Raw genomic sequence first — 27,112 nt, forward strand, 5'->3', positions numbered from 1 at the left:
GGGGAAAACCTTTTTTTAAAAAACTAATTCCCCCTTTAAGAATTCTCAGGTGTCTCTACAGATTTGATGATGATGGCAGCGAAGTGTGTGATTGCCTGTCACTGTACCACACTGCTGGGCACAGAACATGGGTGGTGCATGGCCTAGACGAGGGCAGTTTCAGCAGCTTATGTGTAGCTGGGGGCTGAGAGTGTGTGGCAGTGGCAGCAGCAGCAGTAAATGTCCCAGTGGGTGTCAAGGTGGCTGATTTGGTGTGGCAGCGGCCCGAGGAGGGGGTCCAGGGGAAGACGGCATCCCACAAAGAGAGAGAATGAGCTGCCTGAAAAGCAGACACAGGGGGATGTGTGGAAGAAGCCTACATGGAGGGAAGCAAGGGCATGGGACTGCCTGAATGACAGAGCCAGCCAGTGGTGGGTGGCTAACTCCAGTGGCGTTTATGGCCCAGTTGCCTGTGGCATTTGGGGCTGGAACTGTGTGGCAGCTGGATGCTGCTGTAGAGAGGCTGCAACAGGAAAACCCCAGATCCTGCAGAGGGCCTGGAGGGAAAAAGGAAAAACCAGCCATGGCAGCAACTCTAGTGACTGCAAAGCCAGTGGCAAGTGTCTGCCTCATGATCTTGTGCACCACGTTGGGTGCCAGATGAAGCATTTATCTAATTCTTCTTTATCAATAAAAACTCAGGAGTCAGATATTGGGGTAAGAACCTGAATGATGAGAAAAATCATGGAGAAGCAGCCACTGACCTCCTCTAGCTCCTTCCTCAATCCGAAAAGGGCTGAGAATCTATCTAAACCCCTCCCTGCCACGTCTGTGTCTCTATACATGTCCTAGGTCCTCCAAAATCTCTATGGTTGATTTTGGTCAGCTAGTAGCTAGCTCCACTCTCTGATTCAAATTAAACTTTGTCAGTCTCAGGACTGTCAGAGTGTGATCAAAATATCCCACAACACACTTCCTCCAACAAAATCAAACCACCACACTTACTTTATGGCAAAACATGTGATCTGCTCTAGGGAAGATCCCATGGGCCGATGAGAGGAATGTTATTCTGCAGAGCATGGAGGAAATGCCCTAGAGATGTGCGCTAAGTCTGTTTGATCTTTGGCTATATTTCACTCTAAATTTTCCTTGTTAATTTTGTGTGTGTAGATGGAATCTATTGATGAAAGGTATATTGAAGGCAATTTTACTGTATCTAGATTTATTTCTCCCTTTATAACCAATATGTTTTATTTTGTTTTTATCTTTTGTGACAGGGATTAACAGGGTATAATATCCCTGGCTTTCCTGGAACTTGATCTGTAGGCTAGGCTGGCCTCGCACTCACAGAGATCTGCCTGTCTTTGTCTCCTGAGTGCTGGGAGTTGCAAGAATGTTTAATACATATGTATTTAAAACTGTTATAGAATTTGAATGGATTGTTCAGGTTCAAAATTTTCATAATAACAAAACTTGCATTCGGTTTGGTAATTACTTTTTGGTGATCAAGAGCTTAAAAAGTAACTAACTCAAGTCCCAGGGGATCTGATGCCCTCTTCTGGTCTTCCATGGCACTGCATACCTTGCAGGCAGAACATCCACAAAAAATAAAATTAAAAAATTTAATTTTAAATAAAAATAAGTAAGTAAATAAATAAATAAAAGAAAATGACATAGATTATTCTGAGTATTAAACCAATTGAGATTAAACCAATTGAGACTGAGTGATGTCTACAAAGTTTTGTGTCTTTAAAGATGTAAGACCAGTGGTTCTCAACCTTCCTAATGCCTCAACCCTTGAATATAGTTATTGGGGGAAATTATAAAGGCCACTCCACGTAGTTAAAAGGAAGATTTATTTAGTGGATGACTTACAAATGAAGGAATGGATAGGTTGCGGGGGTCTGGGGAAGGTGTATCGCAATCCAGCAGTGTTCTCTGGAGCTCTGCACAGTCAATCTCCACCGTCCAGGGTCCAGGCACAGAGTGCGCGCCCAGAGAGAGCGCTCGCCCATCCAGCTCTTGGGTTTCCAGCACCTCCCCTCGCCCCGCCTCGTAGGCGTGACAGTTGCCAGAGTCTCAATGGGGGTTGGAACTTCCAGATCCAAGCTGGAATGGCTACCCACTACATCTCCCCCTTTTTGTCTAAATAAGAAGGTTCTAAACTAATACAAGACTATATACAAAGGAATGGTTATCAAATATTGTCCAGAAATTAAGAGGGATAATGACCTAGATAAGATGTAACTACAACCAGTGTAAACAATATCAAGCAAGAAACACATTCTAAAATCCAGAGAAGTATAGAGCATAGGTAAACGGCATGTTATAAAGATCATTCAAAGGTGTCCTATCCTAAAGAACCTGAATCTAATACTTAATATGTTCTATCTAAGTTCCTTATGGAGTGGTGACCCTATAACCATGCAATTATTTTTGTTGCTATTTTATAACTGTCATCTTGCTACTGTTACAGATTGTAATGTAAAGAGCTGTGCTTTCTGATGCCTCAGGTGACCCCTGTGAAAGGGTTGTTTGATTCCCCCAAATGGGTCATGATTGGTTGAGAACCAACGTGTTAGACAAAAGGAAGAGCTGACTTAGGATAAATCCCCATAGTGCCCTACAGTGGAGTGAGGTACCAGTTTGGAGAAAACTATCATGACATTCTGGGACAGAAGCCACTCGTTACTTACACGGAACTATGTTGGTTATAAAGAAGACAGGCAGGGCTACACCAAGGTAGAAAAGACTAGAGATAGGAGAGCACTCAATGAGGAGAAGCACCCTCGCCTCTGGATTGCTTAGGCACTGCATTCAGGATGTGATGCATTCGTAGGAGCTGCTGCGGGATTTGAGTGAAGGTTCTGAAATGCACTGAAGGGAGCCTGGGGATGTAGGTCAGTGGTGGAACGTGAATCTAGCCAGCTCAAGGTCCTGGATCAATCCTAAACAGTCTTTTGTTCTTAGGAGCCTCTATCCTGCTAGTAGGTAACCACTCCACCTTCCGTTCCATTCCTGGCAATTTCCGTTAAACTGGGGACAGTTTGTAATGTTTCCCTTATCACATATAAGCTTGGAGATCTTCATGTGTGGCTGCTTACTTAGAGGGGCCAAGTGTTGAGGAACATTTGTTTAACTATGCAAAGATGTGTTGCTGTTTCCCCTGGCCTGCCTAAGGCACCTGATGGGTCTAATAAAAGGCTGAATGGCCAATAGTGAGGGAGGAGGGATAGGCAGGACTTCCGGGCAGGGAGAGTCAGTAGGAGGAGGAATTTAGGCTCAGGGAAGATAGAAAACGAGATACCAGGGAGACACCAGGGGCCAGACAGACAGACACAGAGGAAGCAAGAAAGTAGGACATACAGAATGAAAGGGTAAAAGCCCTGAAGCAAAACATAGATGAATAGAAACATGTTAAATTAAATTAAAAGAGCTAGTGGGAGAAGCCTAAGCTAAGGCCAAGAGTTCATAATTAATAAGTCTCAGTGTCTTTATTTGGGAGCTGGTTGGAAGACAAAAGAAAATTCCAACTACAACCAGGTTGGACTCATTCCAGAAATGGAGGGCACACTTGTGATCCAGATCTTGAGGCAGGAAGAAAGACTCTTGACTTTCCATTTAACAGCTAGTCATTGTTGGACTGCAGCCTGTAAGTTGTTCCAATAAATTCTCATATATGTATTATTACCATATATATAGTATATATATAGTAAGAGAGATGTAGATTTATATCTATAGCTATCTATCCATATATATAGAGAGAGGGGAGAGAGAGAGAGACAGAGACAGAGAGAGACAGAGACAGAGAGATAGATTCATTCCAAAAATTCTGTGATGCTGGAGAACCCTGACTGATACAATCTAATTTTGGCTTTCTTAATATTGTTCTCTTTTGGAGGGGGTGTAGAAGACATCTCCTGCAACATTGCAGGATTTTAGCAGTTTTAAACCTCTACACTAGATCAGTGGCAACTGTACCTCCCAGGCAAAGTAAAAAACAGTTTAAAATCCATGTCTTTGATGACCAATCGATTGTACTAGGAGTAGAACCCAGGACCCGGCACAGGATAGGCAAGTATCTACTATTCATGTACATTCCCATCCTTCATCTACCCCACTATTCTGTAGATCAAGTCAAGATGCAACCATTAACACACTAAATAAAAGTCTGTACTACTTACTGGCTCGCCCTAAAACCACAGATGGAGAACATTTTCCTTGCCTAAAAATTCCCTTATCAGCCGAGTGTGGTTGGTGCACTCCTTTAATCCCAGCACTTGGAGGCAGAGACAGGTGGATCTCTGTGAGTTCGAGTCCAGCCTGCTCTACAGAGCAAGTTCCAGAATAGCCAACGCTACACAGACAAACCCTGTCTCAAAAAACAAAACAACAATGACAACAAACTCCTTGTCACAGTGTCTATAGCTTTGCCATGCTACGGCAGGTCTTCATGTGAGTATTTAATATTTGGGGGTTTGGAGAGAAGGCTTGATGCTCTCGAATATAACCTAAGTCTGTGATACCACATTGGGTGTCTCAGCTGCCCATAGCCTCAGCTCCCAGAGACCCAAATCCTTCTTTCAGTTTCCAAGAGAAGCTGAACACACACAGACAAACCTATATACATATAGTAAAAATCTAAAAATAAATACATTCAGACATAATTTAGTTACCTACTTCTTATGACCGAGGTATTTTTATTTGTTTGTTTTTTCAAGACAGGTTTTCTCTGTGTAGCCCTGGCTGTCTTGGAACTTGATCTGTAGACCAGACTGGCCTCACAGAGATCTGCCTGTCTCTGCCTCCCAAGGGCTAGGATTAAAGGCATGTGCCACCATCACCTGGCCATGACAGATATTACTTTTTCTTCCCGTATTATATGTATGTTTTATGCCACCTAGCTAGTATCTCAAATATGCTTTTTAAAGTCAGGGTTTCATGTAACCCAGGTTGACCTCCAACTCACTATATAGCTGAAAATGGTCTTGAATTTCTGACACACCTGCCTCTGCCTCCTGAGTGCTAGGATTACAGGCATGCATCCCTATACCCAGGTTTTGTTTTTTATTTAATTTAATTTTTTTTTTTTTTTTGGTTTTTCGAGACAGGGTTTCTCTTGTGTAGCTTTGCGCCTTTCCTGGAACTCACTTGGTAGCTCAGGCTGGCCTCGAACTCACAGAGATCCACCTGCCTCTGCCTCCCGAGTGCTGGGATTAAAGGCGTGCGCCACCACCGCCCGGCTTAATTTAATTTTTAATGCATATGTGTGATGTGTCTTTGTGCATATCTAGTGCCTCGAGAGGCCAGGTGAGGTGTCTGATACATTGGAATTAGAGTTACAGGCAGTTGTCAACCACCATTTGGATGTTGGGGATCCAACCTGGATGCTCTGGAAGAGAAACCAATGCCCTTAACTACTGAGCCATCTCTCCAGCCCCTTCACTCAATTTAAAAAAAAAAAAATATGCCTTTTAAGGCCATTTGTACTGCAAGTTATAATTATACCTCTAGTGTACTTTTCCAATACTATTTCTGTCCCACCCACATATTCATTATTTTTACAGTATGTAAATTTTTATCTCCTTGTTGAAACTAGCTCTAGGGGATAGTTAGAGAGTTCCCTTTAACCTCATACACTGTTTCAAGGGACACCTGAGAAGCTACCTGTAGGGAGCCCCTGGATGGGTATGACATTCTGCTAATAGTGTGTGGGTAGGCTGGGAGCAACTTCCCTACTCAGCATGAGATGCACTGTCTTTCATAACATGGGAGCCTGAGTCCTTCATGTAGCCAAGATGAGAGGACAGAGAGCGGCACAGTGGTGAACTGAGCAAACTCTCCTACCCTTGCTCATTCTGCGTTCCCTCTCGGCTGTCCTGGCTGGCTCTGCCGGAGGCATTTTTAGATGTGTTCTGTGAGGGGTTATGGGATAACTTGCTGTGAGCCAAGAGCTAAATCTATTCTTGTTTATGTTATGCACAGTGATGTCTGTGTGATGATGGTTCATATGGAAACAAAATATCATGAGTGTTTCCTAACAAAAATTCTTGGAGACTCTCATTGTTTATGGAAAATGTTACTTAGAAAAAAATGTTAGTTTCTCTTTTACATTTAAGTGATAGACTTTTAGTTGTATATGTAAACAACTATCAAAAAATATTTACAAAACTGAATACTGGTTGCTACATAGGATTTTATAATCAATGCAAAAAGAAAATCTTGCTAGTTCACTTTTTTCTTTTCTTTTCTTTCTCTCTCTTTTTATAGACAGGGTTTCTCTGTGTAGCCCTGGCTGTCTTGGAACTCGCTCTGTAGTCCAGGCTGGCCTCGAACTCACAGAGATTCAACTGCCTCTGCCTCCTGAGTGCTGGGATTGAAGGCATACCCCGGCACCACCTGGCTTTCCTTCACCTTTTTCTAATATCTTTTCTTCACCTTTTCTATACAGTCATAGTCTGGTATTTTTTTAATGGACAGTTATTTACATATTCATGTGTGTTTGTGTCACAGTGTGCCTGTGGGCTCAGAGAATGGCTTGTGGGAGTTGGTTGGCTCCCTGCACACTGCGGATCCTGTAACTTTAACAGGTCCCCAGGGGTAGTGGCAAGATGGCACTAACCGATGGCAGAGGCATCTTGATGACCCATATGCTGGACTTTGTTACAATACTAAAGTCACAACATTCTTTTGAACCAATGTCAAACAACATTTATCCTCAATTCAACATGAACACACATTTGTGGTGTGTGTGTGTGTGTGTGTGTGTGTGTGTGTGTGTTGTGCATGCACATGAATATGTGAGGCACACATGAACCCATGCAGAAGTCAGAACAGGGGATGGGTGTTCTGCTCCACCATATCTGCCTTGTTGCCCTGAGACAGACTCTCAATGAACTGGAAGCTAGCCATTTGAGCTAGGCTTGTTGGCCAGTGGGCTATTGGGATCTACCTGCCTTCCCAACTCATTGCTGGCATGTTAGGAGCCTGCAACCTTGTCTGGCTTTTACATGGGTGCTGGGGATTTGAACTCAGGCACTTGGGCTTGCAGAGCAAGCACTCTGACCCTACTGAACTATCTCCCCAACCCCATGCACTTTTAAAAATTTTGAGACAGGATCTTACTTTGTAGTCCAGGTTGACCTGGAACTCAAGATTCTCCCGGTGTTGGGATTACAAGCAAATTCAATACAAAAGCATATTCACAGAGAAAACTATTGACAGTTCCTTGCATGTTTAAATCCAGTTACTATCCTACAGGACAGTTTTGGGTGTCATTTACCAAATACTTCCAGGGTACCTACCAAACAACACCAAAGTCTGAGTGTCAGATGTCTTACAAAGATGAATGCCCTCCATAGGATGTTTTTTAAAAAAGATTTGCTTATTTTAGTTTCTTTGTGTATGAGTGTTTTTGTCTGCATGTATGTAAGTGTACCACATGTACCCTGGTACCCAGAGAGTTCAGAAATGGGCATCATATTCCCTGGAAATGGAGTTATGGATTGTGAACCACCATGTGGGTGCTGGGAACTGAACCCAAGTCCTCTGGAAGAGCAGCCTGTGTGCTTAACTGCTGAGTCATCTTTCCAGTCCCCTTCAGAGAATTTTAAATTTGACTGATGTACATATGTGCCTCATCGTATTAGTGATCGGAATAAAAATACTTATATGGAGGCAGGCATAGTGGAGTACACATTTAATCCCAGCACTTAGGAGGCAGAGGTAGGCAGATTTCTGTGAGTTCAAGGCCAGCCTGGTCTGGTGAGACCCTATCTCAAACATTCAAAAAAGCAAACAAAAGAAAACAAAAAACCTCTCTTCCCAAGTGAGTCTAGGCTTCGGAGAGTTGACAACTAAAGACTAAATACCACACCTTCTGATTGTAGCAGTATCTGTGGTTAGAATGTCTTTGTCTGGGGGATGGTTGCATATGTGTAAGCATGTTTGCGACTGGCTGCCGCCCTACGCCCTAGTGTGGAGACTAAGGTTGGTGTCAGGTGTTTTCTGTCATTGTTCTCCATCCTTTGTTTGTTTTTGCTTTTTGAAACAGGGTTTCTTTGTGAGCCAGGTTTCCCCAGCTGTCCTGGAACTCACTCTGTAGACCAGGCTGGCCTTGAACTCACAGTGATCTGCCTAGCAGGTATTGTGCCCATTATTATGTTTTTTTTTTGTTTGTTTGTTTTTGGTTGGTTGTTTCTGTTTGTTTGTTTTGTTTTGTTTTTAGAAGGGGTCTCTCTACATAACCCTGCTGTCCTTGAACTTGATATGAAGATCAGGTGTCCTTGAACTCACTGAGATCCTCCTGCCCCCACCACCCCAGCCAGCTGCTGGGACTTAAAGTGTGTGCCACCATGCTTGGCTGTGCCTGGCTCTTTATGCTGAGAATCTGAACTCAGGCCACGATGCTTGTGCCACAAGCACCTTACTCCGCCGTCTTCTCAACCCTGTAATGTTCACTCTTTGTTTTATTTTCATTTTTCAGGACAGGGTTTCTCTGTGGAGTCCTGGCTGTCCTGGAACTCACTCTGTAGACCAGGCTGCCTCCAACCCAGAGATGCACCTGCCTCTGCCTCCCAAGTGCTGGGATTAAAGACCTATGCCACTACTGCTTGGCTCACTTTCTTACTTTATAGGATACCAGAGAACTTACCAAGACATGCCTGTTCCGTGGATTGTACAACTTCTGTTTGCAGCGTGCACTTTGAACATTTCTTGAGTAACTTGAGCTGGAATGGGTGTAAATTTATATATCTATATGCATCAGCCTTATAAAATTATACTTACTATTTTTATCAGTAACAACCCAGTATGTAAATGAACTATATAACAATTTCTTTTTTTACCTACCACCTACTCATGCTGATAAGGATACCACAATTAGTATATCTAGTATTTAATGTGAGGGTTATACTTAGTAATGTATTAATGAGGCAAAAATAATTATGTTTAGAAGCCAAGAGCTCTTTGAAAGGTGATGTATAATGTGAACTCATTTTCAACTCCAAGCCAGGTTCTATATCTGCTAAGAATCATTTAGTCTCCTCTCTGGGTGGGCCTATATTTCATTAAGTCTTGGAATCCTAGATGGCTTGTTTTCTGTCATTATTTACTTTATGAATGCTATTATATGTCTGGAATGTATCAGGTCTACTCACCTTTGCAGTAGTCTCTGGTTTTTGTTTGGTGCGGTTTTTCCCTGCTGGAAAATGAACCTCTCGTCTCTTCGATAAAGCACCCGGTGAAGAGTACCTGCTCTTGTGATACGCCTCAGGGGCTGTGCTTCTCTTGGCAAGGTGAGGCTGATCAACATGTGATGTGCTTGCACATAGATGCCAGAGGTCAACCTCTGGTGGTGTTAGGAATTATCTACCTTGGTTTTTTGTCTCTCACTGGGGCCTGTAGCTCCAGGATTAGGTTTGACTGGCTTCTCTGTGAGTCCTTAGGAGTCCATTTGTCTCTGCATTCTGAGTGTGGGGATTACAAGTACATGTCTCCCTGCCTAGATTTTTCCGTGGGTTATGGGAGTTGAATTCAAGTGTTCATGTTTGTGCAGCAAGCACCTTAGCAATTGGGCTCTATCCCTAGCCTCAGGCAACACATTTTTAAGCAATAATTCAGAACTAGGGAACATTAGACACTAGAAGCAAAAGTTTTGGTTTTTTTTTTTTTTTTTTTTTTTTTTGTTTGGAGACAGGGTCTTGTTATTTTCTGTAGGGTGGCCTCACACTCAAGGTCCTCTTGCCTTAGCCCGCTCTGCTAGGATTAGGAGTATGGCAGCACCGATAGCTTGGAAGCAAAAGTTTTAGCTGGTTCCTATAACAACCTGCAAAAATTGTGCACAAATAACAGTATAGTGAACCTCTCTATTCAAGAATTATCTACCATATGCTGTTATGATTCTGTATGTTAGGTATAGAACCTATACTATATATCTCCTTACCATTTATTTCCGTGGGGTGTTGGAGAGATGGTTCGTGGGTTTAGAGCACTTGTAATCACAGAGGGCCGGGGTTTGGTTCCCAGTATTCTCAAGGCACCTCACAGTCATTGTAACTCCAGTTCTAGGGCATCCAACGCTGTCTCTCTTCTGGTCTCTGTAGGTTCTGCACACATGTGATGCGCATACAGGCACACACACACACACACACACACACACACACACACACGCACACACAAAATCAATTCTAAAAACTATTTCTCAGCCAGGCGGTGGTGGCACATGCCTTTAGTCCCAGAACTCGAGAATAGAGGCAGAGTTCAAGGCTAGCCTGGTCTACAGAGCAAGTTCGAGGGCAGCCATGGCTGTTACACAGAGAAACCCTGTTTAAAAAAAAAAAATCCTCCTCCCACGTGTGAGTGTGCGCGCTTGCTTGCTTGCTTGCTTGCTTGCTTGCTTGCGAGTGTACGTGTCTGTGGATTAGTAGCTTGCTGGAGGCTGCATGTTAGCCAAGCAACAGAGTGAACTTTAGACCCCCAACCAAAGCCTCCTTTGCTTTCATTGTTGTGGAATTAAATCGTTGACCAGACTCTGGGATGTTAAACTTTTCTTTCTTTCTTTTTTTTTTTTTTTTCCCTAAAAATCACGTGGTGCTCTTGAACAGAATGAAGATTTCAGAAATCTGGGGTAGAGGTTGTGAGGTTCTACACAATCAGCCCCCGGCACCAACACTAGGATGTGGAATCAAACTAAAACCACTCAAAGGAGAACAAGCATGTGTTTGTTCAGCGCTTGCTTGGCAAGAGGGCCAATCATCATCCCTTGTCCTTCCCAGAGGCTCAAAGCAGGCAGGGACATGAGAAGGGTGTATAAAAATAGAAGAAAAAGAAGAGGAAGAAGCAAGGAGGCGGGGCAGTGGCAGCCTCCACCTCTGCCACCCTAGAAATCTGATTGGAGGGTGTTGGCTGGGAAAGCCGGGGGTGGGCTACAAACGAGTGTGATCCGTTTTGACATATTTATATTTCCCGGGTTGATCCAGGAGTGGAAGTGGGGGTAGAAACAGAAGTTGGCTTCCGATTGTTCTGGTGCGATTTCAGCAGAGGTTGTGGTTCGGTTTTCTGCGCTTCCTACGTGTTTCAGAGTTCTCCCATCATGTAAGGTATGGCCATTATGTGTCTGTATACTCTTTCATTCTGACAGTACTCGAAGAACCACCTTAGTCCTCTTATTCTCTCAGTTCTCTTATTTCACCCTGACCTTCCAGAAAGCTCCGTGGCAGCCGTCAGACCTGATTACCAGTCCCCAGGTTTACGAGGTGCTCCTAAGTCATTCAAAATCTTGCTGATAAAAAACCATGGGATACTTAGCTTTTGTTGCAATAAGAACGTGGACTTTCTGGTGTGGCACAATGGGCATCACCAGAAGCCTGGAGGTTGCCCCTTGCAGCTGCTTGTGTTCTAACACAATAACTTGAATCTTAGTGCCTGGTCTCAGCCTTGACTCAGGCTATCCCCACTTTTCCTGGAAGCTTCCAGGTTAACTCCTGGTGTGCTAAGCAGCCCCGAGGCTCCTTCCTGCGCGCTCTGCTGGAGGCAGCATGGAGTTTGTGGGAGAGCGGCTACTTGTGGCATTTGAAGGCAGCCCTAATCCCAGACCTTAGTTTCGCTGCCTTCTCTGGGCACTCTCTCTCTCTCCCCGCACCCCTCGGGCCTGGGCTGGCAGGAGGTCTCCAGAGGAGAGAGAGAGAAGGTACCGGTGCACACTCCCCTCCGCCGTTAACTGGGGACTCGGAGCTGATCCAGGAGCAGGCGGTGCGATGGGCGTGAGCGCGCCAGCCGAGCTGGGCTGACCGCTGGACGCGGCCCACCTGCCGCGGGAGCCGGCGCTGCGGCGCGGGGCTGCGGGGCTGCGGGGGGCTGCGGGCGGAGGCGGGGAGCCGCGGGCCCCCGAAGCGGGAGCCGCTTGTGGGCTGGAGCTGCACCAGCAGGCGGCCTCCACCGCGCCCCGCCGCGCGCTTCCCAAGATGGTCAGAGGGTCGGGAGGCGCCCCCACCCCCGCCGGCCGCTAGCCCGGGTCCGCGCCCCGCGCCGCCAGCGAGGTAGGTCGGAGCCCAGCAGCCCGAGGCCGGCCGGAGGGGCGAGCGGGCCGCGCGGGACACGAGGCCGCGCCGCCCCCCAGCCCGCGCGCCCCGGAGCGCAGACAATGGCCGTGCGGTGCGAGCCGGGTGGGAGGGCGGGCGCGTGGGCCCCGGGAGGCCGTCCACACCTGCGCCCCCGGCCTGGCAGAGGCCGCGGGCACCGGGCACCGGTGGCGCGCGACGCCCGGGAGTCGAACCTTCGCGCCGGGCCCCGGGGCGGGGCGCTCTCCCGGCGGGAACGCGGGCCGGGCCCAGGCGCTAGCGCGGGCTGGAGAGCCCAGCTCCGGCCAGGGCCGCTCGTCTGCTGTCGGCAAGCGGCAGGGCGCAGGGCGCAGGGATCCCCGTTCCGAGAGTCTCTCCATCTTGGTGGCTTCTTGGTGGGATTCGAAACCGAGAGAAAACAAAACAAAACAAAACGCTGAATTGGGGCCGAGCTGCGGTGGGTTGACCCCCTCGGACACTTGGCCTGCGTGTGAACTCTAAGGAACTCTCAGGACGGGGACAGATTGCAGATTTTAGGTGACTGGGGGTAGTAAGCCAGGATCTCTTAGCAAATGGACAACCGAAAAATGCAGGGGCCTCATTTAGGGCTCCAAGCTATCTTGAATTTAAATAGACCATCGTATAAATAGTTCAGCACATTTTGCATATGCTGTTTGGGAGGCTGAATTTTGTCTAGTTTTGGAATATGCCTGATGCCATAAATGTCTGATAATTGGGATACTGAACATTAACTATTAGAGGTACTACACAAAACTGAAAACGTTTTTCTTTTTTATATATATTTATTGCAGCCATGGCTCTAAAAGGACAAGAAGATTACATTTATCTTTTCAAGGATTCATCGCATCCAGCAGATTTTCTGGATGCATTCAGAACATTTTATTTGGATGGATTATTTACCGACATTACCCTTCAGTGCCCTTCAGGCATAATCTTCCATTGCCACCGAGTCGTTTTAGCTGCCTGCAGCAATTATTTTAAGGCCATGTTCACAGCTGACATGAAAGAAAAATTTAAAAGTAAAATAAAACTGTTTGGCATCCACCACGATATTTTGGAAGGCCTTGTAAATTATGCATATACTTCCCAAATTGAAATAACTAAAAGAAATGTACAAAGCCTTCTGGAAGCAGCCGATCTGCTGCAGTTTCTGTCGGTAAAGAAGGCCTGTGAGCAGTTTTTGGTCAGGCACCTGGATATTGATAACTGCATCGGGATGCACTCCTTTGCAGAGTTTCATGTGTGTTCAGAACTAGAGAAGGAGTCTCGGAGAATTCTGTGCTCAAGGTTTAAGGAAGTATGGCAACAAGAAGAGTTTCTGGAAATCAGCCTTGAGAAGTTTCTCTTTATCTTGTCCAGGAAGAACCTCAATGTCTGGAAGGAAGAAGCTGTCATAGAGCCCGTCATTAAGTGGACAGCTCATGATGTGGAGAACCGAATTGAGTGCCTGTGCAACCTGCTAAGCTATATCAACATAGATATAGACCCGGTGTACTTAAAGACAGCGTTAGGCCTCCAAAGAAGCTGTCTACTAACTGAAAATAAGATACGCTCTCTAATATACAATGCCTTGAATCCCATGCATAAAGAGATTTCCCAGAGGTCCACAGCCACCATGTATATCATTGGAGGCTATTACTGGCATCCTCTATCAGAGGTCCACATCTGGGATCCTTTGACAAATGTTTGGATTCAGGGAGCAGAAATACCCGATTATACCAGGGAGAGCTATGGTGTTACATGCTTAGGGCCCAACATTTATGTCACCGGAGGGTACAGGACAGATAACATAGATGCTCTTGACACGGTGTGGATCTATAACAGCGAGGGTGACGAGTGGACAGAGGGCGTGCCGATGCTCAATGCCAGGTATTACCACTGTGCAGTCACCTTGGGGGGCTGTGTCTATGCCCTCGGGGGTTACAGAAAGGGGGCTCCGGCGGAAGAGGCCGAGTTCTACGACCCACTCAAAGAGAAGTGGCTTCCTATCGCAAACATGATCAAAGGTGAGTGTAGCTTTTATGTGCCTGGGGTTTTTACATGCGTGGGGTTAGGCCACAGTCTTCCCTCTTTGCGAGGGAATTTTAGGGAGAATGTATCACGCTGAGATGTTCTTGAGGAACTACAGTAGTTTATACAAGTAATTTGGCCCAGCATTGTCCGGGTAAAAACAGTCTCCGGCTTGTCTGGACTTAAGAAAGCTGCACAAAAGAACTCAGTCAGTAGAGTGCATGCCTTCCACACACCAAGCCTGGGTTTCATCGTCAGCATCATATAAATTGGGCCTGTGGCTCATGCCTGTGATCGATCACTCAGGAAACAGAGACAAGACAATCAGAAGTTCTGGTTCATTCTCGGCCACATAGGGAGTTCAAGGCCAGTCTGAGCTGTGTAAGACTCCATCTTTAAAAAAAAATTTTTTTAATTAAATGGAGTAAAGCGTTTTACTATTTTTAAAAAACGATGCTGTTCAGGTTAGAACAGAAAGGTAATTTGTGTGAAGGAAGTAGTATAATTCATTCTCCCTCCTTATATCATCCTTCTAGATCTTACTTCAAGTCTTAATTTGTATCCAGCTTAGTTTTGTTAATTCATGGTTTTGTTTTTTAAAGCCCATCTAGCTCAGCTGGTAGAGCATGAGACTCTTAATCTCAGGGTTGTGGGTTTGGACCCCACGTTGGGTGCCAGATAATGGGAGAAATCCATGGAGTCTATTTAATGAACAAAGGAATTTATTTGGGGGTTAACTCACTACCGTGGGAGATGTATTGTAGGGTCTGGGAAAGCTGAGCTATGTCCCATGCTGATTTGCCTGGTCCAAGATCTCAACATCCAATACCACGAGGAGGTGAAGAGGGGGCTGCTTTGTACATGCATCCCAGGTCTTATGGGTCCCCAGCGGCCACGCCACGGGGGCAGGTACTTCAAGGTCATAGGTGGAACAGCTGCCCACTATATTGCTCTTAAAATGTTTCTCAGTTCTGCTTTGTTTTTGTTGTTTTATTTTATTTTATTTTTTGAGACAGGGTCTCACTATGTAGCCATGGCTGGCCTGGAACTTGCTATATACATCAAGCTGGCCTCAAATTCAGAGATCCACCTGCCCCTGCCTCCCAAGTGCTGCGATTAGAGGTGTGCACCACCACACCGGCATCAATCTACTTTCTAATATCCAGCTTTTCCCTCTTAGAATATACTGATCATCTCTATGAGGTCTCTCACTAAAACTTCAGAATATAACACTGTACATCCTCCCGAGAACTAGAGACACACAGCCTGTGCTTTTGTGATGCAGGCTTTCTCCAAATAAAGGAAGGGCAGAGATGAAGATGTCTTACTTCCTGTGGCCCACAGAGCCAAGCACACTGAATCCCAGTGTCTGCCTGATAAACACTGTATTTGGTGAGATTATTTAGCCTTGCTCTTCTTCCCTCCGTCTGGGGGGGATAAAAGTTCTTAAAAACAAAACAAAATAACCAGCTGGTAGATTCTTAACAAACTGGTGTCATTTTGTCCCAAATGTTTCTTCCCAGGCCTTTCTGTTTCTTTTTTAACACAGTGAGGGTGTGGGAATGTGACCTGGACTAGAAATTGACCTGATGTGATCCTTGGATGACAAGCCGAGGAAGCTTAGAGGCAGATGGTCTTGTGATCACACACTGCTTCTGCAGCTAAGCTGCCTGGGTCCCAGCTCTGACTTTTCTCTGCTGAACTTGGGCGAGTGATTCAACAACCCCTCTGCCCAGTTTTGCCATCTGTCTGACAGGGAGGGTGGCATTAGCCAGCTGCGGGTCTTGATTAAACTAAAGACCCGTGTGCTTATAGACCACTTGGAGCAGAGTGTGGCACTCAGGAAGCCTCAGTATTGGGTCTGCTTTTCACAAGCAGCTACCTGTGTGGGTGGGTGGGAGAAGGTAACAGCGTGTTGCTGTCTAGATTTTGGCTTTGCCTGGGTGTACATAGGGCTTACTGATTGAGAGGCTGATCCTGAATGCTCTGACTCCTCTCCTGCAGAAGAAACCAGCCAGGTTCAAGTATGTTATCAGCAGTTGTAAACCTGCTGGTATTATTGTTTTTTATTTCTCGGTGATAACAAACTTCAAAAATTTTATAGATAATACATCTTTGAGTATGGAAATTTGTTGCTCTATTAAAAATTTGAAGAGTTATATTTGAAACAATGCTTGCTGGGGGTGGGGTGGGGTACTAGCCTTGTGTAGCTACTGGGAAAGAAAGTCCTAGGCTTTTACCTTAGCCTTGGTGGTATGGGAGGTCTCCATACTCCGTCATCCTTCCCCAGATGCCAGTTGGCTTTTGAAATCACAGAGATTTGCTCTTTTGTTTATTTTTTTTGAGACAGTGTCTTGCTTTGGAAGCCCAGGCTGTCCACAAACCCCCAATCTTCCAGCCTCAGCCTCCCAGATGCTGGGATTATGAGTGCGAACCACAGGCAAGGGCAGGGGTGTATTACTTTCATTTGAGAACTTTGTTTCTAGCTGGCTAGCCCAGGGAAGGGCAAGGGTAGCAGCGGTTGGCTCCAGTTTGTGCAGCCCAGATTTGTACTGTTCTGATGGGTGGGCTTAGACCAACATTTTAGCTTCCCATTTTCCAGTAGAAAGAATAATGTTAGGTTTTCTCAGTTGATTTTACTTGCAGTCTGAAGTGAAGTAACACCTTTTCTAGTAAGATAAACATCATTTGAGTAGAGTCCAATTTCAGTTTCATTTCCTTTTGGGGGAGGGCATCTAGGGATGTGATGTACAGAGGAGAAATAAGCCTTTGGCTTCTTTGGGACCCCCAGGTCTCTCTTCTCCATCACAATGACCTTGCTTGGAAACCCACTTTTACTTAGAAGTAGAGATCAGCAAGGAGATTCAGCTGCGCCAGGTACATAACCGTGTTAGTCAAAGTTGGCGGAAAGACTTCAAACTGCATGTTTTCAACTAACGTGAGCCTCCCTTCTCACCCGGCTGAACCTGTTTCCGCCTCCTCACATTTCCGTGGCACCAGTCTCCCAGTTTTCCAAGTTCAGGATCCGCCTGGTTTGTCTCGTCATGGAAGCCCATCTGTTTGACCTATCTCTCACCTCTGCCCTTCCCGTCACACCCAAAGCACCTTCTAAGTCTGGCTGGCCCTTGATAATCCTTATGTGAGTCGTACCTACATCTTTCTGAGTCCTCTCCTTCCTTTTCAGTCCCTTCCTGCTCTGTTTATAAACCTGAAATGTCCTGCTGAATGAAGCCAGGCATCTAGCTTCAGCTTACATTCCGTCCTTAATTCTCCTGTGCTGACTCCCGTTGTGCTAGCCTATTCGACATTGCCTAATGAGCCTCTGTGGGGATTTCCTCTGCATAGAGTGGCTTCGCCTTCCTCTGCTTGCCAGAGTCCTGACCACCAGGCCCAGGGCAAGTCATGTCACCCCTGCTGTGATTTTTCCAGTCAAAAGCAATGTCTCTTTGATCTGACCAATAATGTTTCTCTCTCTCTCTCTCTCTCTCTCTCTCTCTCTCTCTCTCTCTCTCTCTCTCTCTCTCTCTCTCCTCTTATGGTATTTCCCCCTTACTATAAGTGTTTTAATTATTTGTACTCCTAAAAGAGCAAGAGAAGCCTTCATTTTTCACTTTTTTTTGTTGTTGTTGTTTTGTTTTGTTTTTCAGATTTTCTTGTGTTTGCACTTTCTGAACTCACTTGGTACCAGGCTGCTCGAACTCAAGAGATCACTGCTCTGCTCCGAGTGCTGGTTAAAGGCGTGCGCAACCACCGCCCGGCCTCATTTTTCACTTTTACCCCTCAGCATCTAACACAGTGCTTTGCATTTACCATCCATAACAACAGAAACAGTAACAGATTGGTATTCATTTCAGAAAAGCATGAACGATCTAAGATGTGATTTCACTTGACATCCAGGTGTGGGAAATGCTACTGCCTGTGTCCTACATGAAGTCATCTATGTCATTGGCGGCCACTGTGGCTACAGAGGAAGCTGCACCTATGACAAGGTGCAGAGTTACAATTCAGACATCAACGAATGGAGCCTTATCACTGCCAGCCCACACCCAGGTAACAGGAGTCCTGTTTCAAGCATACAACTGTTGTCTTTAGGACGGTCGGGACGGTGCAGAGAGATGAAAGTCGGGCAAGTGTTTCTTCCTCTTTAGAAGCATGTTCACTCTGCGTTGCAAGAACTATTAAACACCTGTTCTAGATATGCAGAGCCCTGTGCGCTACCTTGATGGTCAGAAAGGAAAGTGTTGTCTATCAAAGAAATGCTTGTTTCTGTGGTGTGTGTGTGTGTGTGTGTGTGTGTGTGTGCGCGCGTGCGTGTGTGTGTGCGTGTGCAGGCTAGAAGATGGCATCACCACCTTATTTTTTGAGACAGGGTCTCTCTCTGAACCTAGAGCTTACCTATTTGGCTAGACTGGCTGTCTGGTGAGCCCCTAAGGTTATCCTGTCTCTACATTTCCACCACTGGGATTTTAGGCATACGTTGTTGAACTCAGCATTTTATATGAACGCTGGAGGTCTGAACTCAGGTCTGAACTCATGCTTGTATGTCAAGCACTTTATGAAATGAGCTAGCTCCTTGGCCCCTTTTGCTGTCTTTTATTCTTAGCCTGTTACAGAGGCTTGGGAATGATAAGAGCACATGGTTAGCATGGGTTAGGCCCTGGGTTCAGCTCCACTGTGAAAGATGGATTATTTTAGACTGTTACAGTTATGCCATATGTTTAAGAGTTTGCATTTGGATGAATTTATATCATGTCCCCTTGCTATTTTGAAACTTTTTTTTTTTTTTCAGAGCATCAGGCTTTCAGTGGGTCACTGGAGAGGGAAATTCAAATCTGCAAGCTTGAGATATTTGTGACTAACAGCAATAGTTAACACTATTGAGCGCATACTGTGTAGGTCAGGGATTGGCTAAGCACTTCACATTATCTTAAATTCTCACTGAAATTCTGTCCATAGGTATTGTTTATCATTGATTTACATGTTTGGGAACAGAGGGTCGGTAATTTAGAAAAGATGAGTAACTTTTCCAAAATCACATTTTGAAAGTGATGGCCCGGGATGCACATTCTACCAGTCTTGATTCCATCATCTGCGATGTGACCACTGAGTAGCCAGCTTCTGCCAAATGGAGCAGCCTTTCTTGCTGTCAGCCCATGTAACTGCTTCCACCCATTGCACTTGTCGCCTCTCACCTGCATTTGGTGCTGATGAGAGGAAACTTCAGCTGCAGGTTGCCCTGGCTCTGAAAACGTAGATTGCATTGACATTGGTCTTAGTAGTCCAGACATATTGTCTAGTCTAGATAATACTCCCGTCACTTTCTGTTGCGACCAACAAAGTTATAATGGAAAGTAATAATAGTAGGTCATTCTGAGTGATAGCTAATGTTTACTCAGTATTGGCTAGGCACATTGTTCTAATAATTTTACATGTATTAATCTGTTTATATTTGTTAATCTTACAATATTGCAATGAAATGCCTGAGGGAACTAACTTAGAGTTTATTTAGCTCATAGTGTGAGGTTCTTTTCCAAGACTGGGTGCCACTTTTGTGGTCTCTGGTCATCTGGCCTCTGATAAGAGCAGGTAATGGTGATGTCAGAAACATGTGTTAAAACAGGTAGTTAGCTCAGAGAAAGACTGGCCAGAGTCAAACAGTACTCTTCAGAGACTTCCCATAATGTTCCCAACTTTTTATAACCCATAGCACCTCCTAATATCAATGTCCTGGGGACTAAGTATTTATATATAGTCCTTTGGGGGACACTACCCATATTCAAACCACAGCACTATATATTTATTTGGTGTGTTTGTGTGTGGTGTGCACGCTCATTTGTGGGGGTATGTGTGTCCACACTGTGTACAAGCACACTAAACATACATGTGAAGGCCTGAGATGGATCTCCTTGATTGCTGTCCACCTTATGGATTGCGGTAGAGTCTCCCAATGAACCCAGAGCTCACTATTTGGATTAGTCTAGCTTACGCTGGGGAATGCCCTTCTCTCTGTCCTCTGCAGGGTTAGGGTTAGGGCTTGGGGTTCTAGAGTTCTGAACTCTGGTCCTCATGCATGGTGTCTTATGTTTTTATTGCTGTGAAGAGACACCATGACAACGGCAACTCTTATAAGGAAAACATTTAATTGGGGTGATGGCTTACAGTTCAGAAATTGTTCATTATCATCATGATGGGGAGCATGGCAGCGTGCAGGCAGATGTGGTGCCAGAACTGAGAGTGCTACATCTTGCAGGCAACAGGAAGTCAGCGGTCAGTTCCACTGAGAGAAGCTTGAGCAAAAGAGACTACAAAGCCCACCCCCACCGTGACACACTTCCTCCAACAAGGCCACACCTCCTGATAGTGTCACTCCCTTTGGGGGCCATTTTCTTTCAAACCACCATGCATGGGAAGCATTTAACCTGCTGAGCTACATTGCCAAATTTAAACCTTCTAGTAATCCTGTGAGCTGGAGAGGTACTGTTAACTGGTTTAACAGGTGGTTGAAGTGGTGACATTAAATGCATTACTCAAAGTCAGCCATCTAGAATGTTTGTTAGAAATGAGGGTTAGCCCAGGTAGCCTGGCCTGGGGCCCATTGTCTTAACTGTTACCTTAGTTTGAACACCATGTTGAAACCTGAGTCCCATGTTAATCTGCTTATTTTGTGGTCGGACTTGTCTTTCCAAAAAAATCCAATACATGAAAAATCAGATTTACAATTTAGAAAAAAATGACGGGTGATGGCGGCGGCACAAGCCTTAATCCCAGCATTTCGGAGGCAGAAGCTGGTGAATCTCTGAGTTTGAGACTACCGTGGTCTACAAGAGTGAGTTCCAAGACAGTCAGAAGTACAAAAAGAAACCCTGTCTTGAAACAAAACAAAACAAACCCCAAGATTTAGAAAAAAAAATAGAATAAACAACAACAAAAACAATTAGAAAAGTTATTTACATTAATATATTTAATATGCATTATATGGAGGATCACTTTAAAAATAAGTGTCCCAGGACTAGAGAGATAGCTCAAAGGTTAAGAGTGTTGCTGCCCTGGCAGAGGACCAAGGTTTAGTATCCATAACCCACATGGTGGCTCATTAGTCCACTTCTGGCCTCTGTGGCACCAGCCATGCACAAGGTCCACATATGTACATACGTGCAGACACTTACACATAGAGACAAATATAAAAATTAATTTTTTTTTAATGCCAAATGCTGTTTATTGAAGGAGGGAAGAGGTCTTAAATACAGGTTTACAGCACAATAGGAGAACCCCGGAGGGCAGAAGTTCACTACAGATGTTTTACAATCTTGCATCTAAGCTGTTAACGCCCATTGTGCAGAATACACAGACAAGGAACTTCCCTTAAGCATTCAGGAGGGTGGAACCTGGCAGGGAATTAGCATAGGGAGGACATCAAGGTCAAGGTCAGCAAGCAAGGCAACAGTTACCCAAAACGGGGGCCAGGGACCTACGGGTCCCCCTATAAAAATTAATTTTAAAAAATAAAAAAGTGAGCCAGGCAGTGGTGGCGCACACCATTAATCCCAGCACTCAGGAGGCAGAGGCAGGTGGATCTCTGTGAGTTCGAGGACAGCCTGGGCTACAGAGTGAGTTCCAGGACAGGCTCCAAAGCTACACAGAGAAACCCTGTCTTGAAAAACCAAAAATAAATAAATAAATAAAGTGTCCCACAAAGTCAATGAGTTACAAATGGTTTATTAGCTACTTGAAAAAGAGTCTAAGAGGCAGTGTTACTCAAGTCTAGTGTTAGAAGGCACACGAAATTGAAAAACAATTCCGAAAAGGACGGTATAAACTAATAGAAACCTCCAACTGTAGCTGTGAAGTTTTAATCTATATTAAGCTTTTCCTGATGCGATATTTTTTTAAAGATACTAATTAGCACCTTGCACAGTATGTCCTATTTGGCTGCCACAGTGCTTCAACTATTTTTGAATTGGCTCATTACCAAAATTTAAAATTCAGAAGATTTCAAACAAAAATCATGGTTTGGAGCCTTTAAAAAAAGTGGTAAGGTCTGGCAACATGACAGCATTCCCTTCTGGCAGCAGTGATGAAAGCCAGGGAGTAGCTGTCCTGGTTAGATGAGGCTTATGCTTTTCATCTCACGATGATGCTTCCAGTTCTGGTCACATCCCCGACCAAAGGACTTGGTGTGTCGTTTTTCTTGTCCCTGGCCTGCTTCATATCATGGTACTTGGAAGAGCCAGCAGGAGGAGAGAAACAAAATTAAAACACTGACAGACTAGGTGAGGTATGCCCCTTTGGAGGAGACTCCCAACCACAGGGCCCTGATGCCGACAGCAACCTTCTGCCGGGGGACGTCTTTCATGATGGCTGAGTATGGTAGCCATAGGCCTCAGTGACTTGGATCTATGCTTTTCCCACTTGCGTCCCTGACTAGACTGGCAGCGTGAGAGAAGCTAGCCAGCCCATCCTCTGAAGCAAGTGTAGCAACTGATACACCGGGTGGTCTGTGCTTAGCCACAAGGTTGCTAAAACCTTGGGAGGCCTACACCAGTTACGGAGGATCCGTTACTGCCATCATCTGGAAAGCTGATAGTGTCAGGATGAATGTCAGTGAAGAGCCCCCATATTAGACAGCTCCCAGAAAGATGGTGGTGGAGGGTGGCCTGCGCCTTGTCATCATGCAGAGCCGGTTTAGGATTACCATTAATGATGGTTATCCCCGAGGGCTAATGGCCGAGCAGCAGGAACAGGCCAGCTGAGCCAGATGGCAGGGATTGGATTTTAAAGCTCAGTGTACAGCATGAGTATGACAGAATCAAAATGTCACCATGGCTCTGTTTTTGTGGTCTCAGTTACGGAGCTCTAGTACCCAAAGTATGATAGCCCTTTGATATCAGAATTCAAATTTTGCTCTTTCCTTTTCTTCCTTCTACAAAGAATATGGATTGTGCTCAGTTCCGTTTGAAAACAAGCTCTACTTGGTTGGTGGACAAACTACAATCACAGAGTGCTATGACCCGGAACAAAATGAGTGGAGAGAGACGGCGCCCATGATGGAGAGGAGGATGGAGTGCGGGGCTGTCATCATGAACGGGTGCATCTACGTCACCGGAGGGTACTCCTACTCAAAGGGGACGTATCTCCAGAGCATTGAGAAATACGACCCAGATCTTAATAAGTGGGAAATAGTGGGCAATCTCCCGAGTGCGATGCGGTCTCATGGATGCGTCTGTGTGTATAATGTCTGATTGTGTCCACAGGACTAACCGGTCATCACTTGGGGCATAGTAAAAAGAATGCAGAGTTTGGGGTGGCTCGTCACTGTGGTTCGGCACATGCTAGGGCATTGGAGATTTTTAATTCTAACCTTGCACGACTCCCAGGCCCAGGGATTAATGGGAATAACATAAGAAAAATGTTATGTATGTATGTATGTATACATTTCAATTAAGAGAGCTAACCCCTTCTAGAGTCTCTGGAGTATTTGACATGTGGTAAAGGTGAAATACCTTTGTAGTGAATCTTTCCTTCCTGGTAGCATCAACACTGGGTAAAAGTCAAAATCATTCATTCTATGTAATGAAATGTCTGTTAAGAGCCTATAATATAGCTGGGCAGTGGTGGCGCACGCCTTTAATCCAGCCCTTGGGAGGTAGAGGCAGGCAGGTCTCTGTGAGTTCAAGGACATCAAGGCCAGCCTGGTCTACATAGCAAGTTCTAGACCAGTCAAGGCTACAGTGAGAACCTGTCTTTAAGAGCCTATGATGTACCTGTGTATATTGCAGGCCTCCAGCTGGCAGGAATTTGAAATGTAAAGAGGGAACCATCTCTACCTCTACAAAACAACACTTTCAAATGTTTCCCTTTAGAATTATTCAGAATGTGGATTTACTCACCGTCTTTTTCCTTTGTGGTGTATATAATTTATTGCTAGTATTCTTTATTTACTATGAGAGCTACACTAAACACTGTACAAATGATTGTTCAAAGAGTTTACAACTCAACTTAAAAGAATTGCAAGTCTAAAAGAATCACAGAGAAAACAGATATTTGCTGATGCTAAGGACTGTGTTTAATTTCTAGCTTGGGTGTAAATTGCTAGTTCAGGTGTCAGGCTTATGCATGTTGACAAATCCTCTCTATAGTTAAATGCCTGCGCTAAAGTTGACTTGCACAGCCGGAAAGCATGGAGAGCAGAGATGATGTAGAAAATGCACTGACGAGAAGAATTTGTCCTCATTTGCCGGCACTGCCACAACCAGACTTTGTGACTTTGCTCTCTGAACCCATCTGTGACTTGAGCTTCTTGACCCATGGACACTGGCGCTTTGAGACATAGATCTATCTAGGTCAAGAACCCCTCACCCTTTGAAGCCAGATGAGACCTGGGTGGCCTATGGGCCAGATAAACCCTTTTCCAGCTTGTTCTGTGTGCAGGCACTTCCCAAGTGTGCCGCCGTGACTTAAGAAGGGAGAGGGAGGCAACTGATTCATCCACACCCGAGTGAGCGTGAGGCCGTCTACTCCACGCTAGGCTGCTTTTATTGTTTTGTTTTGTTTTTTAAGAGATAATACTTGTTTTTTACTTTAAATAAAACTACTTCTGATTGTGAAAAAAAAACTTTTAAGAAGACTATTTAATACTCACGTCAGATAGCATTTTAAATAGATACAACCCTTTGGAGTTGCTATATGGTACTTTTTTATAAAGAGTCCTAAAAGTGACCATACTGAGAGATGATTCAGTGGGTAAATGTGCTGACTTCATAGGCCTGAGACCCACATCTGATCCTCAGAACCTACTGTGGAAGGACAGGATGGACTCCCGAAAGCTGTCCTCTGCCTTCCACGTGTGCTATGTGTGCCACATGTGTGCATACGCACACGTGCACACTCTCACACTCACACACACACACACACATATACACAAAGTAGAAGTAAATTTAAAAATTTTAAATGACTATATCCTTTGCCCCATGAGCTCCCATTATTTTTAAACTAAAGAATGATTAAAACATTGTAAATGCATGAGAATGTTTATGTCTGCACTCTAAATAGTAGCAACAATATGGAGAAAATCTGTATGTTAAAGAGAGCGTGCTAATGAAATAATGGTGTATACTGCCATGAGCATAACTATGTGGAAGACTATAGAAGTGTGATGTGTCTGTGCTAAGTAAAGTAAGCACAGTGCAAACCAGTGTTCACACTAGGACTGTCTCTGTAAAGCCTTTATGCATGTGGATGGTAATGTGCTAAATCAACTCAAGGTGTTAGTGTAAGGAGATGTGGAATGGTTTTAAATTTATTGAATTTTTTCTTTGTATTTTCAATAAAAATAAATAAGTCACTGTATATGTGGTGAAGACTGATTAAGTTTGAGCCAATTGGTTTAAAGCAGTCTGAATCGATGAAATAAATGATATCACGTTAAAATCTGTAATTTTTTTTTTTCTTTTTTGGTTTTTCGAGACCGGGTTTCTCTGTGTAGCTCTGACTGTCCTGGAACTCACTCTGTAGACCAGGCTGGCCTCGAACTCACAGAGATCTACCTGCCCTTGCCTCCAAGTGCTGGGATTAAAGTCGTGTGCCACTGCACCCTGGCTCAATGTGTTTGAATTTAAAAGCCATTACTTTGAGAAGGCAAACACCATTTACATTTGCAGAAATGATTTTACCCATTTTTTTAAAGTTGCCATTTCTCACAGGCTTTATTCTTGATCGTTTAGCAGAACCATAGGACAGTGAGGATCTAGGGTACTTGCTGCTTAAAGACATAATAGCCCTTGTTTGCATATCCATGTCAATATGTCCCATGTCCCTGAGTGTTTGTATTTTCCCAGTATTCATATATTAAAGCTGTAGCCCTCAGTGTATTTGAAATAGGACAAATACTCTGGTAGTATTTACAGTTATGTGATATCCTGAATATAGGCCTTCATCAGGTAGGAAAGTGTCTTTACAAGTCATTAGAAGACCTGCACCCCCTCCCTCATGCCTCACTGTTTACCTGACCTTGGTGGCCATTTCTTCCAGCCTCCAGTTCTTTGGAAAGTACTGCAGTCGCCTGGTCTCTGGTTTGTTGCTATGGCAGCCTGAGTTGACTGATGCAGCTTACAAAGGAGAGGGCTCTTTATATGATGGGATGGAGGTGCCAGATCAGCAAGAGGCAGACAACTCTCTCACCTGTCACCTGTCACCACCACCATCTGTTTTATCTGAAACTCACTGGGTGATGGTGGCACACTCCTTTAATCCCAGCACTCAGGAGGCAGAGGCAGGCCCATCTCTGAGTTTGAGGCCAGCCTGGTCAGAAAAAAAAAAAATCTCTAGGGGGCGGGAGGAGGGAGGACAGGGGAATCTGTGGTTGGTATGTAAAATGCATAGAAAAATCTAATAATAATAATGAAAAAAATCTCTAAAACTCAGAAAGTCAGCCTTGTTTCTTAGGTAACAGAAACACAGCATAACTCCTGCCTCAGAGAAGTCTTCTCAAAGACCAAATCTGCTGATCTCTAGCTCCCTCCCTCTGTGACATACATAGCATCCCATCCCCAGTCAGGGAGTCTGGAGCCATGGCTGGCCAAGATCTCTGGTAATTTGATTGACAAGAGCCGAGAGAAGATGCCATAGTGGCTAAAAATGAAAATGATAATGATAATGTCTCAGAGCCTAGATTTCTTGCAAACCCATCCCCACCTTCTTCAGTGTGGCTCTGTTAGCCTTTGAGCTGGGATTCTGACTTTTTTATTATTATTGTTGTTGTTTTTGAAACAAGGTTTCTCTGTGTTGTTTTGGTGCCTGTTCTGGATCTCACTCTGTAGACCAGGCTGGCCTCGAACTCACAGAGATCTGCCTGGCTCTTGCCCTGTGAGTGCTGGAATTAAATATGTGTGCTACCACCACCCAGCAGATTCTGACTTTTAGAACCAAAAAAGCATGGACTAGTATCAAAGAGGTTTGTCTGTGTGGAGCTCAGTGGTGGAGTCCTTAACTATCATTCGTGAGGCTCTGAATTCAATCTCTCACACCTCCCAAAATTAGAAAAGTAC

General features: G+C 44.8%; 1 protein-coding gene across 4 annotated transcripts; it reads left to right on the plus strand.

Moving 5' to 3' along the window:
* Positions 1-10,869: 10,869 nt before the first annotated feature.
* On the plus strand, positions 10,870-25,500 carry LOC114701799 (kelch-like protein 23). 4 transcript variants are annotated; one of them, XM_028881983.2, is made up of 4 exons: positions 10,870-11,078; positions 12,851-14,065; positions 17,967-18,119; positions 22,998-25,500. In XM_028881983.2, the coding sequence occupies exons 2-4, from the start codon at positions 12,853-12,855 to the stop codon at positions 23,306-23,308; spliced, it is 1,677 nt and encodes a 558-aa protein (XP_028737816.1). In that variant the 5' UTR covers positions 10,870-11,078; positions 12,851-12,852; the 3' UTR covers positions 23,309-25,500. The 4 variants fall into 4 exon arrangements, with proteins under 4 accessions (XP_028737816.1, XP_028737818.1, XP_028737817.1 ...); XM_028881985.2 differs by lacking the exon at positions 10,870-11,078 and adding an exon at positions 11,466-11,668; XM_028881984.2 differs by lacking the exon at positions 10,870-11,078 and adding an exon at positions 11,687-12,017.
* Positions 25,501-27,112: the final 1,612 nt, after the last annotated feature.

This window comes from Peromyscus leucopus, chromosome 4, assembly GCF_004664715.2.
Source record: "Peromyscus leucopus breed LL Stock chromosome 4, UCI_PerLeu_2.1, whole genome shotgun sequence".
Taxonomy (NCBI): domain Eukaryota; kingdom Metazoa; phylum Chordata; class Mammalia; order Rodentia; family Cricetidae; genus Peromyscus; species Peromyscus leucopus.